The 17,213-nt window shown below is 39.0% G+C and overlaps 1 protein-coding gene across 3 annotated transcripts in view; it reads right to left on the bottom strand.

Moving 5' to 3' along the window:
- Window positions 1-12,195: 12,195 nt before the first annotated feature.
- MMUT (methylmalonyl-CoA mutase) overlaps window positions 12,196-17,213 on the bottom strand; it is a 53,913-nt gene continuing 48,895 nt past the window's right edge. For 2 of the 3 annotated variants that reach the window (XM_036024202.1, XM_036024203.1), the window contains exon 13: window positions 12,673-12,965. In XM_036024202.1, coding sequence (XP_035880095.1) covers window positions 12,837-12,965 — 129 coding nt within the window. In that variant the 3' untranslated portion in view covers window positions 12,673-12,836. Of the gene's footprint in view, window positions 12,966-17,213 lie in introns of all 3 variants that reach the window. The other variant, XM_028508923.2, reaches the window with a different exon arrangement.

Below are 17,213 nucleotides of genomic sequence, written 5' to 3'. Positions count from 1 at the left end.
TTTCCCTCAAAAATTTGAGCAAAAAAGTGCAAATTATACATGGCAAGATACAGTAGCAGCCAATAAATGAGTAAATACTAAGACAAGGGCAGCTGAGGATTTTAATTCCACAGTATTTATTGGGTACCTACTTACTGTGTTTAGACTTTGGAGAAAATCAATGAGAATCAAACTTAGTCTCTACCTTCTAAGAGCAGAGTCATATAATACCAATTACTAAGTGCTCTAGCAGAATACAAAGCTCAATATTCCATGAATACATGGGGAAAGACCAAGCATGTAGACAGACTGTAGGAAGGAGGCAGCATCTTCCCTTCACCTTGAAGAGAGGATGGCAAAGAAGAACAATGTGGGGAGGCAAGAAATTAGCAGAGATAATAATAGAGACCAGAGTATAAGGAAGAGTAAAACAGGGACGCTAACAGAACAGGTAGAATGTTTGGCTAGGGAGGACTTGATGGATGAGAGAGGATGAAGAATGGCATCTAGTGTGTGTCATCGAAAACATCAGTTAGTAATTTTCTTGAAATTAAGAAACCTTTGGCTGAGGGGAGTGATTGCATGGCACAAAACATGCAAAAGAGGCAGCCAAACAGGAATGGGGCATTTAAACATGCCTGGCTCTGTGGCCCTGACAGTGGACACCCAGGAGTTGGACTCTGCTGGGCTGCAGGCTACTCTGCACCTCAGGACCTGTCAGTCTGCCTAAACCACGTGCCTCTTGCCTTGCATTTACCTTCTGAAAGATGCCTCTGACTGTAGAGCTCTGCTGTCCCCTATGAAATAAAAACTCCAGAACAAGCCCCAAACATCATGAGTAAATCATCTTGGTGTTTTGGGAAATTCTTGACCAAATATCAGGAACACTAGACTTTCTTATTTTTGTCAGTCTTGCTGCTTTATTGATTGTCTCAATAGGGCAGAAAATGAAAGTGGCAGAACTCCAAAAGACAAATAGCCAACCAAAGTGTGTTTCCAAAACAATCCCTCTTTTGTTTCCAATTCAAGGTAACATTAAGGAATAATTATGTTTTGCTTGCATTGTTTTGGGGGGGGGCCTCCGTAAGTGAGGTTTCTCTTGCACTTCAGAGTTCTGGGCAGTGGAGACTCTGTCTTACAAGAGGTGGACACAGATAAAGCCATCTGCAGGAATGCTCCAGGGACTTTACCTGGTTACTGCTCACCTGGAGCAAGGCCACCTCACTCACTCTTTTATGACCAAGATGAATGACCAGGCTGGCATAGTATTACAGCTATTCCCTTCAAATCTTGAGCAGTGAGAGGAGGCTTCTATTACTTAATAGAGCAATGAGTATTAATGCTAAAAAGCATTGAACCAATAATCCCAGTTCTGGGAGTCAATTTGAAATAAACATGAAGATAGGTACATGCAGTGAAGCAACCCAAATGTTCATCAATAAAAAGGTTGTTCTATAACCACAGTTCTGAATGCCATGGAGAATTTAAAAGAATGAGATAGATCTATTTGTACTAACACAGCACATATTAAATTTTTATAAAATGCAATTTAAAGAACCATACATGCAGAATTGTGTCAATTATGTAAAATCAAATATAAATTATTCACATATAATGTTTAATAGTGAGTATAGCAGCAGACTGGGGAAAAAAAGGATTTTTCACATTTTTGGTAAACATTTCCCTATTGAAACCCTAGAGAAGGGTTTCCTGTCTGTACATAAGCAGTGACATGGCAGGACTGACCCAGAGGGCCATGTCCAGGAGTCTCTTATCTGAAAACGGTTAGGGCAGCCTGAACGGGAACACTAGGGAGAGATGGGAGACAGCTAATGGAGAATTTCCTAGGATAAATAAAAGACACAGGTGAGTTCTTGCCCCAGGGCAGAGCAGAGACTGTCGACAATTTATTCTGTCCTACACTGTCAGCTCAGTACAGGCAGCTGAGGGCTTAATCACTGCTCACCACAACTTGCCTGTGAAACTTTCAGAAAGTTACCTCTATGTGTCAGTAGTTTTCTCATCAGCTAGAAAAAGAGAGTGGAGAGGATCAACTATGGGAAATGTCACAGTCCTTGGGAAAGTTGAACATGAGGGAGCTGTGCTTCTCCATCCATTTCAGGTCCATGGCTCCATCTGCCCCTGTAGCCCCATCCACTAGATTTTCCTGTATTCTAAGGATACTCAGAGTGTCCCAGGCCTTCTGCACTGTTGTTTCAGTCAGTTCCTTGTATCTTCTGGACTATCCCCCTGTTGGAGGAGGTTGTTGAGAGAACGTGACCACCAGTTAACCCCCGAACCCAGTTCAGGCAATCGGAGGCTCCCCACCTCACCCACTGTCCTTGGAATGTACTTTCTGCCCACTGTCCCACAGCTGGAGCTGTTTCAAGGGCTCAGCCTTCAGAGAGTGAGAAGTTGTTGAGACCACTGAACGGTGTATGTGCCTGAACCCAGTTAAGGCCTCTATATAAACGTTTAAGGTTCTAGTGGGCAGGTCTGCAAATCTAACTTTTCTTGTAGCTGCCCAAGAAAAGCCCAGTATGTAAGTTCCCTTACTATTAGAACTGCCACCTACCAATCAGGACTGGTCTGCCTCTTTCTTCCATCTCTCCCTGCCCTCCATGTACGGGGGGCCAATTCCAGATTTCACCTGAAAAGTTTCCAAGATTTCAAACCAACATTTTCTAGCCTTCAGATAAATAAGGCAAACTAGATTTGTGGCCACATAAACTATGCTGTACACATGGCATTTCAGCAGATATTTCAAGGAACAGCCCTCCAGGCATCATCTAGTATCATCTCAGGCAACACTGATTGCCCATCGCATGTAAAGGTGAAAATTCCTGAAGTGTGTGCAGCTGAACAGAGAATAGAAGCAGCCTCCTCAGCAGCTAATAAAAGACCATCTGGAGACACCATTCAACACTGACGTTACATTTCATTTTTTTAATGCACTAGAGATTGCATGGGAAATTAAGTTTTGTGAAAGCTAGCAAAGTGGCATGTGTGTTGCCTTTCCTTGGGACTTTGTCATTTATATTTATGATATTGTTTTTAAACTGACAAGGTGACTCAAATCAAATTCATTTGCAGAACTTATTTTGAATGTGCTGCTATACATTTCTATGTCACAAATCCACACTTTGGAAACAGGCTAAATAAATATCATACCTTATGTACTAGTGTCCTCTGATACCTGTAGTAGTCAAGGTAAAATAGACAATCATTTTTTTTACTTTATTTTAACTGAGTGAAAAATTTTGTTCACTGTCTGATCAGGTAACCCACACATTTTCCCCTCTCCCTGGGGAAGTAAAACTAATATTCTTCAGTGTTTACTGTGACACACAATTCAAATAAAAAACATTCAAGGAGGGAATTAAAGTATAAGAAATCTGAGACTCCACAGGACAAATAGATAACTTGCGCAGCACCCAACATCTGTTAAAGGGCCAAAACAGAACTAGACTCTGGGTCAGTCTCATGTCCAAGTGCTGGCTCTTTCCACAGTTCACTGGGATTGAGATGAGATGCCATGTCCTTCATGCACAACCATGAAAGCCTAGAGTGGAAGTCTGATCAGGTGGACAGAAAGCAGGAAAGGGAAATGTATTTCTGAAGCTTCTGCAAGCTTCAGAATCTTAGAAATAGAAAGCCTTATACCCATCAATGCCCACTATTAGGTTGCTTCTGCATCATGTGCACATCTTCACTACCATTTATAGGACCCACAGCAAAGATATAGATTGAAAATGTCTTCTTTTAGCCCTGCATGCCTGCTTACATGCACACACACACAAATACACACCTATTAAATACTCACTTATTGTATTTAATGGAAACAGAGACTTTGACAGCAGAAATATGTCTCTACAGAGGAGCATATACATGCAGCATTCCTTAGCTTGCTATTTTCTGTCCACTCTTGGTTCCCTATGGAGAGCACAGTTTCCATCGACATTCTCTTCAGGAGGTGTCCACAACACATGTGTTGGGCTATTTTTGCTCTTGAACCGAATCTGGGCTCTGTGAAGCCACACTAGGGCAATGAAAGCATAATTGCCCTAATTGCTCCAGCATGAGCTGCACACAGATGATTAAAAAAAAACTTTGCTGCTGATTTTACATTGTTCAGAAAAATCCCATTTTTCTGTGCCATAATCTTTCAATCTTTCCTTCTCCTCTGCCCCTTCCCCTACGTCTATTATTTGTGTTCTATTTACCAATTGTTACATATCCTTTTCACACCCTTAGCTCTTTTATAACCTCTCCCAGATTAAAATGCATGTGTGTAAAAAGAGCAGTGAGGATTGTCAATGCCTCTCTCAGTTATTTGCAGTTTACTCACAGTTCTAACTGGAATTAAAGATGCTGTCTACTCACTTCTACAAGGAGGACATACAGAAGATCCAAAGACACATGAAACAATGTTCAATATCACTAGCTATCAGATAGATGCAAATTAAAACCACAATGAAATACCACTTCACACCAGTCAGAATGGCCATCATAAACAAAGCAACAAACAACAAGTGTTGGAGAGGTTGTGGAGAAAAGAGGACCCTAGTGTACTGTTGGTGGGACTGCAGACTGGTACAACCACTGTGGAAAGCAGTATGGAACTTCCTCAGAAAACTAAAAATGGATCTGCCTTTTGACCCTGCAATTCCACTGCTGGGACTCTATCCTAAGAACACTGAAACACCAATACAAAAGAACCTTTGCATCCCGATGTTCATAGCAGCACAATTTACAATAGCTAGGTGCTGGAAGCAACCTAGATGCCCATCAGTAAATGAATGGATCAAAAAACTATGATACATTTACACAATGGAATTCTATGCAGCAGAGAGAAAGAAGGAGCTCCTACCCTTTGCAACAGCATGGATGGAGCTGGAAAGCATTATCCTAAGCGAAACAAGCCAGGCAGTGAAAGACAAATACCATATGATCTCACCTTTAACAGGAACCTAAACAACAAAACAAAGAAATAAGCAAAATAAAACCAAAGACACTGAAATGGAGGACAGACTGACAGTGACCAGAGGGGAGAGAAGAGGGAATTTCAGGGGAGAATGGGAAGGGTTTACAGGAACAAATTTAAAGGATACATGGACAAAAGCTAGGGGGAGGGTGGTAATGGCAGGGAAGTAGGGAGGGTTGGGTGGGTGGGTTGGAATGGGAGTAAAAGGGAGAAAACTGTACTTGAACAATGATTAAAATAAAATTTTTTAAAAAAAGATGCTGTCTACTGTTAAGAGAATTTCCAGCCCCACCATGCAAGAAAGTATATTTGGGACAGAATCTTTGAAATCATACGTGTGGATTATTTTCCTCTTGATCTACAAATATGTTGTCTACATAAATAGAGACATTGATGAGTCAGAAAATTTGACTGAATAAAACGCCACATCCTCATGAAAATGATGGAGGAAAGACATTTCATAGAACCATTTTTAGTCCACTGAAGAGTGATTCATACCCACCAATTGGCTAACAATTAGAAGTTTAAAGAACCCTTAGCTGGATTCCTAGGAAATGGAAGTCTAGAATTATCTCAAATGCCTTCTATAATAAGGTCTGGTATTTTGGAGAACAGAAAGGTCACTTTGACTCTTGAAACAAACAAACAAAAAAATCCCTTTCTGCTCCTGCTTCTTTGCTTGATGATCATAATAAATTCTCTAATCCTCTAGCCCCCTAGGTTTGGGGAGAAAAGCCTCTTTGTTTGGGTAAGCCAAAATAGCAAGTGATTGACTTCTCTCACCTGAAAAGGCAGTGAACACAGCTTGTCTTAGATTTTCGGCCTATTGCGGACACCATCTCTGAGCCATTTTATGAATGATTGCTGCCAATTCAAGTACAGCAGGTCCTTAAATAACACTCGTTCACTCAATCTTGTTTCATTATAAGTTGACGAGGGGAAAAAATCAGTTCCTGGCCATGGCCACTGCTCATGTGGAGTTTCCACACTCTCCCCGTGTCTTTTCTGCAGGTAGTCCAATTTCCTCCCACATTCCACAGATGTGCACATTAGGTGAAGTGGCGTGTCCCATTTGTCCCAGCTGATTGAAAGCGAGGCGAGCAGGGTGCGTGAGGGGCCCTGTGGTGGAAGGGCGTCCTGTCCAGGGTGCCCAGCCTTGCACCCTGAGCTGCCAGGATGGGCTCCGCCACCCACAGCTCTGAACTGGAATAGCAGGTTGGAAAATACTTACCTTGTTCTTATTAACCTTTCTTAAATGGGTGTATATCATACATTTATTTCAATGTTTAATATTAGATGTGTTTGGGGTCTTTATTTAGAAGTTTGATGATGTTTTAGTAACCAGAAATACAACACAAGAACTTAACTGTAGTTTATATCAATTAACCTGTGCTAAAATTGGTTTCATTATACACTGTTTTGCTTAAAGGTGCAGTTTCCAAGAATTTTTTAACAATGTTAAATGAGATCTTACTGTATATGCAAGGCACATAACTAAAAATTTTGTTTTTCCCCCAAACAATGGAATGATTTTCCACTAATCCATTAACAGATTCCTATGTAACCAATAATATACTTAGTACAATGACCCTAGGTTTGAGTGTGGGGTTTGCAATGGGTTGAAAGGGGTCTATTCTGAGCTACACTGCGTTTTTGGTAAGCAATCATAAAGCTGGCCATTGGCCACAATTTGAGGAATCCCTCCCTAATCTCAGAAGTTTAGGCCAAACTTAGGCAAAAAAAAAAAAAAAAAAAGAAAAAAGAAAATGGCAAAATGTCTCTGTGTCCCTGTCTCATTGGCATTCAAGGAAGCTACTGCCTATCACAAAGGCCTTAGTTATGGGAAGCACGTGAGGGGGAAAAAAAGTCTTATAGCTCAGAGTATTTTTAAAGGTGATAATAGAGAATTATTTTTCTACTTCTATAATAAACAGATATCTCCTAGTTGAAATCAATGAGCTACCTGGAGAAAATCAACTGTAAAAAGGATTCACATGAAGATGTTAATAAATTATAAAATCCATATTCCACATTTCAAGCTTATCATGAATTCCATGCTCAAACTCATCCACTGCTCCCATTTCCCAGACGCTGCTGGCTGATGCCTCTGTTACAAATACTTGTACCTCTGCCCACTTACACTCCCTCATCGTATTAGGCCTCAGGTGTTGGCTAGTCTTTGTACCTGTCATGTCTCCCACAGGAGAAAATCAGCAACCCCATGTGTTTCCACAGCACTATGTGGAGACCTCCTTTACAACACATCACAGTCTTCTTAGGAATTCATCTTCTGCAAACTGGCTACCAGCCCCTTGAGAAGAACCATGTTGTATGCATGTATTGTTTTTATTTCCGTAGCACAAAATATAATAATAATTGTGATAGAAAACATGTACTGGTCTTGTTCTGTATGTTGCACAGTTCAAGGCAGGTTCCATGCATTGTACCAGTTAATCCTTAAAACCAACATTTTATGCAGGCTCTATCTTCTTATGCAGGCTTTATGCAGGCCCTTCTTTGGGATGCAGAACCGCAGCACAGAGCAAGCAGAGCCGTGACTACAGAGGCAGCCACTGTCCGGGCTGTGCTGTGGACAGCCCGTGCAGTTACCAATGGCCTCTCAGCTACGGCTTTTAAAATAAACTTAAGTGTTCCATTTGACATTAGGCTTTAGCAGACATACTTGCAATTTTCAAGAATATTTTTACAGGTCTTGATGTCTTAAACCAAAAACACATGTTAGGGGCAAAAAAGGCCATCTGCCTAGAGTCCTTCAAAACTTACTGTCTAGAAAAGCATTTATTCTGACAGAAAATTGTCATTAAAATTGGTCTGATGACCATGCGGTCTAATAAGAATGACAACACTAAAGGAGAAAATAGGACAGACCGAGGCCTTGCTAAGGACAGTCTAGAAAACAGCAGAATGTCATCGCTGTTCTTCTACTCCCCTAACAAAGCCCCAGTCTAAGCGTTCCAGTCACAGGAAGAACTGAATAAGAGAAAGTCTTTTTTGTATAGACATATGTAATGCTTATGGGCCATGTGGAGCTTTGCTAAAACAATAAAATCTTGTATGTTTTTTACAAAAGTAATAGCATATTAGAATTTAACAAATGATATTCAGCCAATAAAAACATAACATCATTTCATGGCATTTATCTAAATTAATATTTTGTCCATGTCCTTAGAATCAAATTATTAGAACCAGCCTAAAAGCAGTTATTAAATTCTGCATGTCTTTTTTATTTTTATTTACTTTTATCCTCACCTGAGGATATTTTCTCATTGCTCTTAAGAAGGGAGGGAAGGGAATTGGAAACACCGATGCGAGAGAGAAGCATCAATGAGAGAGAGAAGCATTGACTGGTTGCCTCCTGTATGTGCCAGGATGGGGGATCGAACGTGCAACTTAGGTATGTGTCCTGACTGGGAATCAAACCTGTAACCCTTCAGTCACAGGACGACACTCCAACCAACTGAGCCATGCAAGCCAGGCTGCATTTCTCTTTTTTTAAAAGGACTTCAAGGGAATATGTGTATACTCTTATGTGTAAATTACTTTTATCACGCCTGACTTCATGGTGAATGGAAGAGAAGGTCACTGTAGCAGTAAGAGGTTTGAATGCAGAGGGAGGAAATAGGCCATGAAGAATTACTAAGAAAATGAGTCAATTTGAATTATGGATGAATTTACTGAATAATATTCAATAATAATATCATATCCAAGGTCATATTCTAGCTTCATTGCTAATGAACTAAGCATTTTAACACAAACACAGTTCAGCTCACAGTGATTAACACCGAGCTTCGCTGACCACAGATCATCATCACAAAGGATGACTTTAGGTGCATCTAAGCAGAGTCTTAAAGAGATGAGGTTTTTCTGAGAGTGTTTATAGCACCTATGAGTCTCCAGGATGGGCATCTTTTCAAATAGTGTTTCAAGGGTATGGAATAATCCTGGACTTAGGGAGACACCTACAGGTAAAATAGAAAAAACTAAAACAAGAATCTGAGAACCAGAAACACTTAGCATTGTTTAATCAGGAAAATCAAAATGATTTTCCTTCAAAAGTATTTTTAAATGCTCAGAGCATTTTTCACAACATAAGCCCAAATTAGACAGTACCTTAATAATAAACATGTAGATATGATTATATAGATTTTTAAAATTTTATCTATCACCTTTAGCCTACTTATAAAATCAAACTTTGTATAATGGCCTGCAGGATGCTCCATTATTCTTTTAAAAAGAGGCAGAAATGCCCTGGATGGTGTGGTTCAGTGGACTGAGTACCAGCCTGCGAAGCAAGGGGTTGCTTGTTCGATTCCCAGTCAGGGCATATGCCTGGGTTGTGGACCTGAATTGTGGGACAGGTCCCCAACTGGGGATGTGCAAGAGGCAACTGATTGATGTATCTCTGGCACATCAATGTTTCTCTCCCTCTTTCTCCCTCCCTTCTCCTCTCTCTAAAAATAAAATCTTTCTTTAAAAAGAGGCAGAATTAACCTATTAGTAGAAATATTAGATTTTTTAAGGCTTTCTGATTAGTGTGAAGTGGGTAGGAATGTAAAGGTGCTAGAGGAGGGTGATGGTAACACAGGGCATGATCAGGTCTGTGGATAGTTCTTCACCCCCTCATCTCTCCTGTCCATCACATGCATCCCCCTCCCTGAAGTGGGAATCAGAAGATTTCATTACTATATCTCTCCTGCTTCCATGTAGATTTTGCTCAGAAAGGGTGCCTCATTAAACTTCTCCCCTTCCTATACTGCTATTATATTTGCATAACACTTAAATTTCCAATAAGTTTCAGGGAAAGGATATTGATGTCTTCAGAGAACCCTAAAGATACCATTCCAGTGTACTTCCAAAGCCAGAAAAGTTTCCAAAACTCCAGTACTGTCAAAAGATCATTGGAAAACAAATCCCATAACTTTACCTTCTCCTGCTTTTGACTTTATTCCTGTGTATCCAGTCATAAAATCACTGCACACCCGAAAAGGTCCAGAGGCTGCTGCTGCCACCGAGGCCAAGACAGCCAGGAGCCTCGCTGCCCTCCTCAGGATGCCTGGGCCAAGGAGCCAGTGCTGGTCACGTCCTTCACCACTGGGGCCTCGCTCTAGTTCTGCCCCCTTCAGTTCCCACACCAAGTATGCCGCCGTGATCAACCAGCTCACACCCTACAACTACTCAGGGCCCATCTCAGATGATGGGAACATGCCTGACGTGCCCAGCCACCCCCAGGACCCCAGCGTCCGAGCTTGGAGTGGTTGAGAAAACACCACCTCCACTGACCGGGAGGAGGTCCCCGCCCCCGTGCCCCCAATAAAAATGTGAAAACTGAAAGCAAAAAAGCCCACAAAAGAACCACCAAAATAGGCGAGGGAACATAGCAGATTCCACACAGCAAATACCTAAAAATCAAGAGCCCTTTTTATGTTCCAGATTAAATCTGGATTCTGTCAATTCAATCTTCCAAAATAAGATCATATCCTCTCCACTTCAGCCATCTCTCAGCAGCACCTAAGCAGGTAAGTGTAATATTATACTTAGAATTTCTCTATTGCATTCCTGTAACAGTCTCATAACTTTTCTCATCTTGTCCCCATTAAAAGGCATCTTTTACATAGCTACTGTGCTAAAAACACAAATCTTACCGGATTATTTCTGTGGTTAAGACCCTTATAGGATTCTGTCTTTATCTACAGGATAAAGTCCAAATCCCTTAACTGTACAAGCCTCTATATGTGATCTGGTCCATCTACCTTCCCAGTTTTATGCCTTGCCATTCACTCATTTTAAATAATAATAGCAATAGTAACAATAATATTAGCAATTAATACTTACAAAACATGTACCTGGTCAGGACTGTCCTAAATACCTTTTATTGTGGTCAAATATACGTAATACTTACCTTATTAACCACTTTTAAGGGAACAGTTCTGTACTTTAAGTACATTTACCTTGCTGTACAACCATCACCACCATCCACCTTGGAACTTTTTCTCTTCGCCAACTGAATCTCCACACCCACTGAACACTAATTCCTCCTTCCTTCCTCTCCCCAGGCCATGGCAGCCACCATCCTACTTTCTGTCTCTATAAATATGACTATTCTAGGTACCGCATGTAACTGAAATCTTATTTGTCCTTTTGTGACTGGCTTATTTCACTTGAATGTCTTCAAGGTTCATCTTTGATGTTGTAGCATGTGCCAAATAAGGAAGAATTTCCTTCCTTAGTAAGACTGAATAGTATTCATATTGTAAGTATATGCATTTTATTTATCCATTCATCTGTCAATAGACCCTATGCTGCTGTGGAAATAGATGTATAAATATCTGTTCGAGTCCCTGCTTTCAATTCTTTTGGATATATACCCCGAAGTAGAACTGCCAGGCCATTTGGTAATTGTTTTTTTTTTAATCTTACTATTTTCCACAGCAGCAGCAGCATTGTACATTTTTACCAGCAACGTACAAGGGCTCTGTGGTAGGTCATTTCATGTGTCAACCTGAGTGGTCACAGGGGATCTACATTAAATACCATCTCTGGGTGTGCCCATTAGGGTGTTTCTGGATGCAACTAGCACTTGAATTAGTGGACTTAGTAAAGCAGATTGCCCATCCCAGTGTGGGCAGGCTTGATCCAATCTGCTGAGGGCCTGAATAGAACGAAGGCAGAGGAAAGAGGAATTCACCCCCTTTTTCCCAGCCTCACTGGGATTTATACCACAGTCTCCTTTTGTTCTCAGGCCTTCCGACTTAGACTGAACTATACCACTGCCTTTTCCAGGTACATATGCCGTAGCCCTTCTACACTCCCAGCTTACATCGTCACTCTGGGGGAAGCCATATTCACAACCAAAGCACTTTCAGCTTAGGGGCTATTCAGAAGTGTCCACTCTCCTGGATCTGCAGCCAAGCCCAGCACTAACAAGGTCACACATTCATGCCCATGCAGAAAGTAGAGTCAGACCAGAAAAAGTATCCTGCTGTTTCCCTCCTGTTCCAACCTTTGGGTCCGATTTAATACTCTTACCAAACTAATCCTGATAGAATTTGGCTGAGAACCATAACCACAACATATTTCTCTACAATAATACCCTCCCTTTAGTTTTCCAAGATAGATGTAATTATTTTATTCATATATGGATGTTACTTTCTGGTGCTCAAGTCAATATAATGCTAAATTGAAAATGGGACTACACAGATTTTTTTAAGGTATAATTTAATTTTTAAAATAAAAAGTAAATACATTTACAAGCAGTATTTAAAAAAAATCATGTTTCTGAAAATAATACCTTTGTCTAGAGTTTCTGGTAAAGTATTGAGCATGTGTTATTGAGTTTTTGAGGACAATTTTTTTTTTTATTTTAACATGATGACTTTTTATTTCAGTTTTAAAAATACATAAAATAATCTGCCCCTCAAAACATGATGTTGATTTTAGGTTTTGTTAATGATTTTTAAAAATTTTACCATGAAGACTTTTTTTTAAGATTTTATTTATTTATTTTTAGAGAGGGAAGGGAGGGAGATAGAGAGAGAGAGAGAGAGAAACATCAATGTGCGGTTGCTGGGGGTCATGGCCTGCAACCCAGGCATGTACCCTGACTGGGAATTGAACCTGCGACACTTTGGTTCACAGCCCGCGCTCAATCCACTGAGCTACGCCAGCCAGGGCTCCATGAAGACTTTTTATTCCTGTACTCACACACTTATAGCATGACAATATCTTATAAGTCAGGTATTTTAACATAAAGCTTTTAGGAAAGCATGTATCAGGTGCTGAATTAAACTGAAAATATCTTCTTTGATCACCACTGAAAGAATATTTTAGGAAAAAGCTAAAACAAAACAGGATGTTACATAGCTTGCTGCTTCTTTTCCAAACACTTCTCAATATCATCAAGTACTTGAACAGCAGCCTTTGGAATTCGAGTCCCAGGACCAAACACATTGGAAACACCAACTTCAAACAGAAATTCATAATCCTGTTGGAAGAATTAGTTTAATTAATAGACACAATACTATTTTTAATTTCAAGAAAATGAAACAAAAGAACAATACTTGCTTCTCTTTCTTCTTTGCCCCCAGTGCCCCAAACTTTCTCAACTGGTACACTATTGGCATTGGCACTGAAAAATTCTTCCTTGACTGAAACTGCTAAGAGCCACCAGCACCACCCTTACACTCTGAGTCGTTAAAAGACAAAACACATTCTGCCCATTTTCCAAACACCCCAGTGTGTTATTCATGGTGAGAGCTATATGCCCCACAGCTTGAGAACATCTGAGCCCTAATCCAAAATTGTCTCTCATCTAAATTCTCCCTACGTATCATTATTTGTGTTAAATTTAATATCATATTATAGCTTTGAGTTTACAAGCCTATTTACTTTCTCCAAGGTGTTTTATCTACAGCTAGTGAATAGTCGTACTTTGAATTTGGCTTCATGATGGAGTTAGATTTTTTATAAATGAAGATTAGCTCATTTTTTTAAAATTCTCTGTTGTTGATGCTGCTGCTTATTAGTTTATTTTAAACATAGTCCAAGCTTGAGTGAAAATATTCCCAGGACACAAATACACGTCCAGGCTTTAGGCTGTTTCAATGTTGGAATATGTATAGCTATGATAGCGAGTTTAGGACATGCTTTAAAGCCCTGATCCTCAATCACTAGGCAGTTACATATGCCAGGACATTCTGGTTTGTGCTTACTGTTGCAGCAGCTTTTTTCTTTTCTCATGAGCTGTTTCTTTTATTGAGGTATAAGTGACACATAACATTATATCAGTTTCAGGTACATAACATAATGGTATTTGTATATACTGCAAAATGATCGCCACAATATGTCCAGCTAACATCCATCACTACACAGAGTTAGAGAATCGTGTGTTGAGAACTTTTAAGATTCATTCTCTTCGCAACCTCTTAGTAACAAATACGCAATACAGTATTATTAGCTATAGTTGCCATGCCACACATTATATCTGCATATATAACCACACTTATTCATTTATTTTGACTTATTTATTTTATAACCGGAAGCTTGTACCTTTTGACCCCCTTCACCCATTTCACCCACAGTCCACCTCTGGCAATCACCAGTAAGACAAATACAAGTGAGATCACATTGTATTTGTCTTTCTCTGTCTGAGTTATTTCACTTAGTGGAATACCCTCAAGTGTTATCACAAATAGCAAGATTTCATTCTTTTTATGGCTGAATAATACTCCATTGTATGTATGTACAGCATTTTCATGGAGGTGCATGTTTTCATTTTCTTCAGATAAATGCCCAGAAGTGAAATTAGTAGATCATATGATAACCCTATTTTTTATTATTTTTGAGGAACTTCCATACTGATTCCATAGTGGCTGTACCAATATACATTCCCACCAAAGTGTATAAGGGCTCCCTTTTCTCCACATCTTTGCCGGTGCAACAATCATTCTAACAGGTGTGAGGTGATAGCTCATGATTTTGATTTGCATTTAATTGATGATTAGTGATGTTGAGTGTCTTTTCAGGCACCTATTGGCCATTTGTATGTTTTCTTTGGAAATATGTCTATTCAAATACTCTAACCATTTTTAATCAGACTCTTTGGTTTTTGCAGTGACATTTTTAATAGCACCCATTTTTATTCTCAAAAGTGATCATATTTGGGTGATAAATTACATCATAATGCTAATTATCCCCCAACTATTTCTTTTCTATTTCTATTATTTCCTTATAATACTCTCATAATACTATAATTCTGCAATGGCACTTAACACATCCTATTGAACTTTTCTCCTTCTAGTCTATGAACTTCCAAGGACAGAGATAATGTCTACTCATCTTTACATCCTCAGCATATGGCACATAAGGGAGCTCAAAATATGTCATTGTTCTTGGGCAGGTGCTATAGATTTAAAAGTTCCTAAGAAAAATGGATAAAACATGTAATAACAATTATCTCCAAATTGAGAATGATCAAATTGATATGTTATCTTCTTCTGTTTTTCCTAATAATGCTGTATACCATTTGTTCTGACATCTGAGTTATGGATTTGGGATCAAGGACTCAACTAGGAGAGGCCTGTGAAATGTTGCAACTGGAGAAAGGGTTCTTGGCTTATCTAAGCCTTACATAAGCTTTGTCAAAGGTATTTTGATGAGAGGATAAAACGTTAGAAATAAGGTAATGTGTGTAATGGGTATGCCAGTGTTCTCTGTACTATCTGCATTTTGTACCTCATCCATTAGTTTGAAATTATTTCTAAAGAAAAGGTCATTACTGTAAAATGTCCTCCACTGAGCTGGGCCAGGCCTGTCACATAGCCTGCCTAATGATGGAAGTAGGCACCATGAGGCTGCTAACCTTGCCTGAAATACAATACTTGGATGCTGCTATCATTTAAAGGGTTAGAAGGTCCCGATGGTAGTTATAGATGCTAATGAGGGCCAATCACATTTATTTAATCAGGCTGCAGAAACTATAAGCTACACAATGGCAGTGGATGAATCTGTTTCACTAACTATCATATATTAGTGCTATCTAATTTAAAATCTAAGTGTCTTTCCATCAAATAATACTTTATATATTTACTGCCAACAAATAACAAGAAAAATGCATGGATGCTGACTGCTATAATTATATTATACAGGATATCCATATTAACACTCAAGTGTGTCATCACAGCAAATGGTCCTTAGGTTTCAAACTCATGGGGAAACAAGCACAGTAAACACCTACAGATGTTCTAAGTGATTCAAATATCCAGAGGGTTAATAAAATTTGTGTGAAATATATTTCTTGAAAATGGCAGCTTACTCACATAATAGGTCTGTTTTATTCTCAACTCATATTTCAATTCCATTATTTTGTGCTGCCTAATTATTTTGGTTCTTAAATTTTAATATCATGCCCAAGAGCTTAGATATTATAGTCTCTAAAACTGCAAGATAGATAGAAGTATTCCATTGATAGATAGCAATAAAAAATAAAAGCCCTTCATATTCCCAAGTAGTAAACTATATTTATGAAAAAAATAGGCAAGTATGCTAACAAAAGCAATTTTGTTGTTGACTATATCATCTATAAGTACTGTGTTGCTAGAAAGGACAAATAATATGGTTTGTTTACCAGCCCCACATTATTACCAATCTCATAACCTCATACATACGTATTTTTTCATTTCATAAGTATATAAGGTCACTATTTTACATTCTGAGTTGTAATGGAGAAAAAAAAACTGTAAACCTGAACAAAAAATCACATTTCAATGATAGATTCCTGCTCTAGTGGTGGGGCCTTTGTGGCATTTCTAAGTCACTTACTGCCATGGCAGGGTAGCTCAGCTGGTTAGAGCACATCCTGATGCACCAAGGTTGCAAGTTTAATCCACAGTCAGGGCACATACAGGAATCAACCAATGAATGCAGGGATAGGTGGAACAACAGATCAGTGATTTTCTCTCTCTCTCTCTCAAAATCAATAAATAATTTAAAAAATTATAAATCATTTACTTAGAGCAATCTCAGAATAATTCTTTAATATTTTTCCCATTCTCAGTAAAAAAAAAGAACTTGATAATTAAAAACTGGATTATAAACAGGCCCAATTTATATCTTAACTAATTATTTTACTAATAGGTAAGGTAATATGGAAGGTGTCCCCCACCCCACTAGTAAATTAACTGACATCACTGATTATTACCAAGCATCCAATTCTCCTTTCCTACCCACTCCATATTTTTGTTCAAGAATTCATCTCTTCCCCATTCAGCCAATAATTTCCAAGACAGGCTGACTGATTCCATTTATATATGAAATAATATATTTGGGGCTCAAATAAAATTATACCCCAAGCAAATAAGCTTTAGTAAAAACAGGGTTTTATCAGACCATGTTACTGCTACAGCACTGATTTAGGGCTACATTTAGGGATGAGAACACGGAGGAACTGGACAAGGTAGCCATTCCAAAACGACATAAGCAAACACTGCTGACTAGCTAACTAAAGGACTCACCTAACTACCAGGACACAGAATGCTTACTATATTTCTGGTTAATATATGTACAGTGTGTTTAGGATTCTTCTCTATTCCAGCTGTGAGGTTTTATTACTTTATCCTGTTTACTGAATATAAAGAAAGTAGATCTCTATTTGGGCTACTAGTTTCCAAGAAGATAACTCCTCATAGCTCTCTAAATTGTTAAATTATACATAATGATTTATACATAGCTGGAA

The sequence above is a fragment of the Phyllostomus discolor genome, chromosome 4 (genome assembly GCF_004126475.2).
Source record: "Phyllostomus discolor isolate MPI-MPIP mPhyDis1 chromosome 4, mPhyDis1.pri.v3, whole genome shotgun sequence".
NCBI lineage: Eukaryota > Metazoa > Chordata > Mammalia > Chiroptera > Phyllostomidae > Phyllostomus > Phyllostomus discolor.
This window is presented reverse-complemented; position numbering and strand designations above follow the sequence as displayed.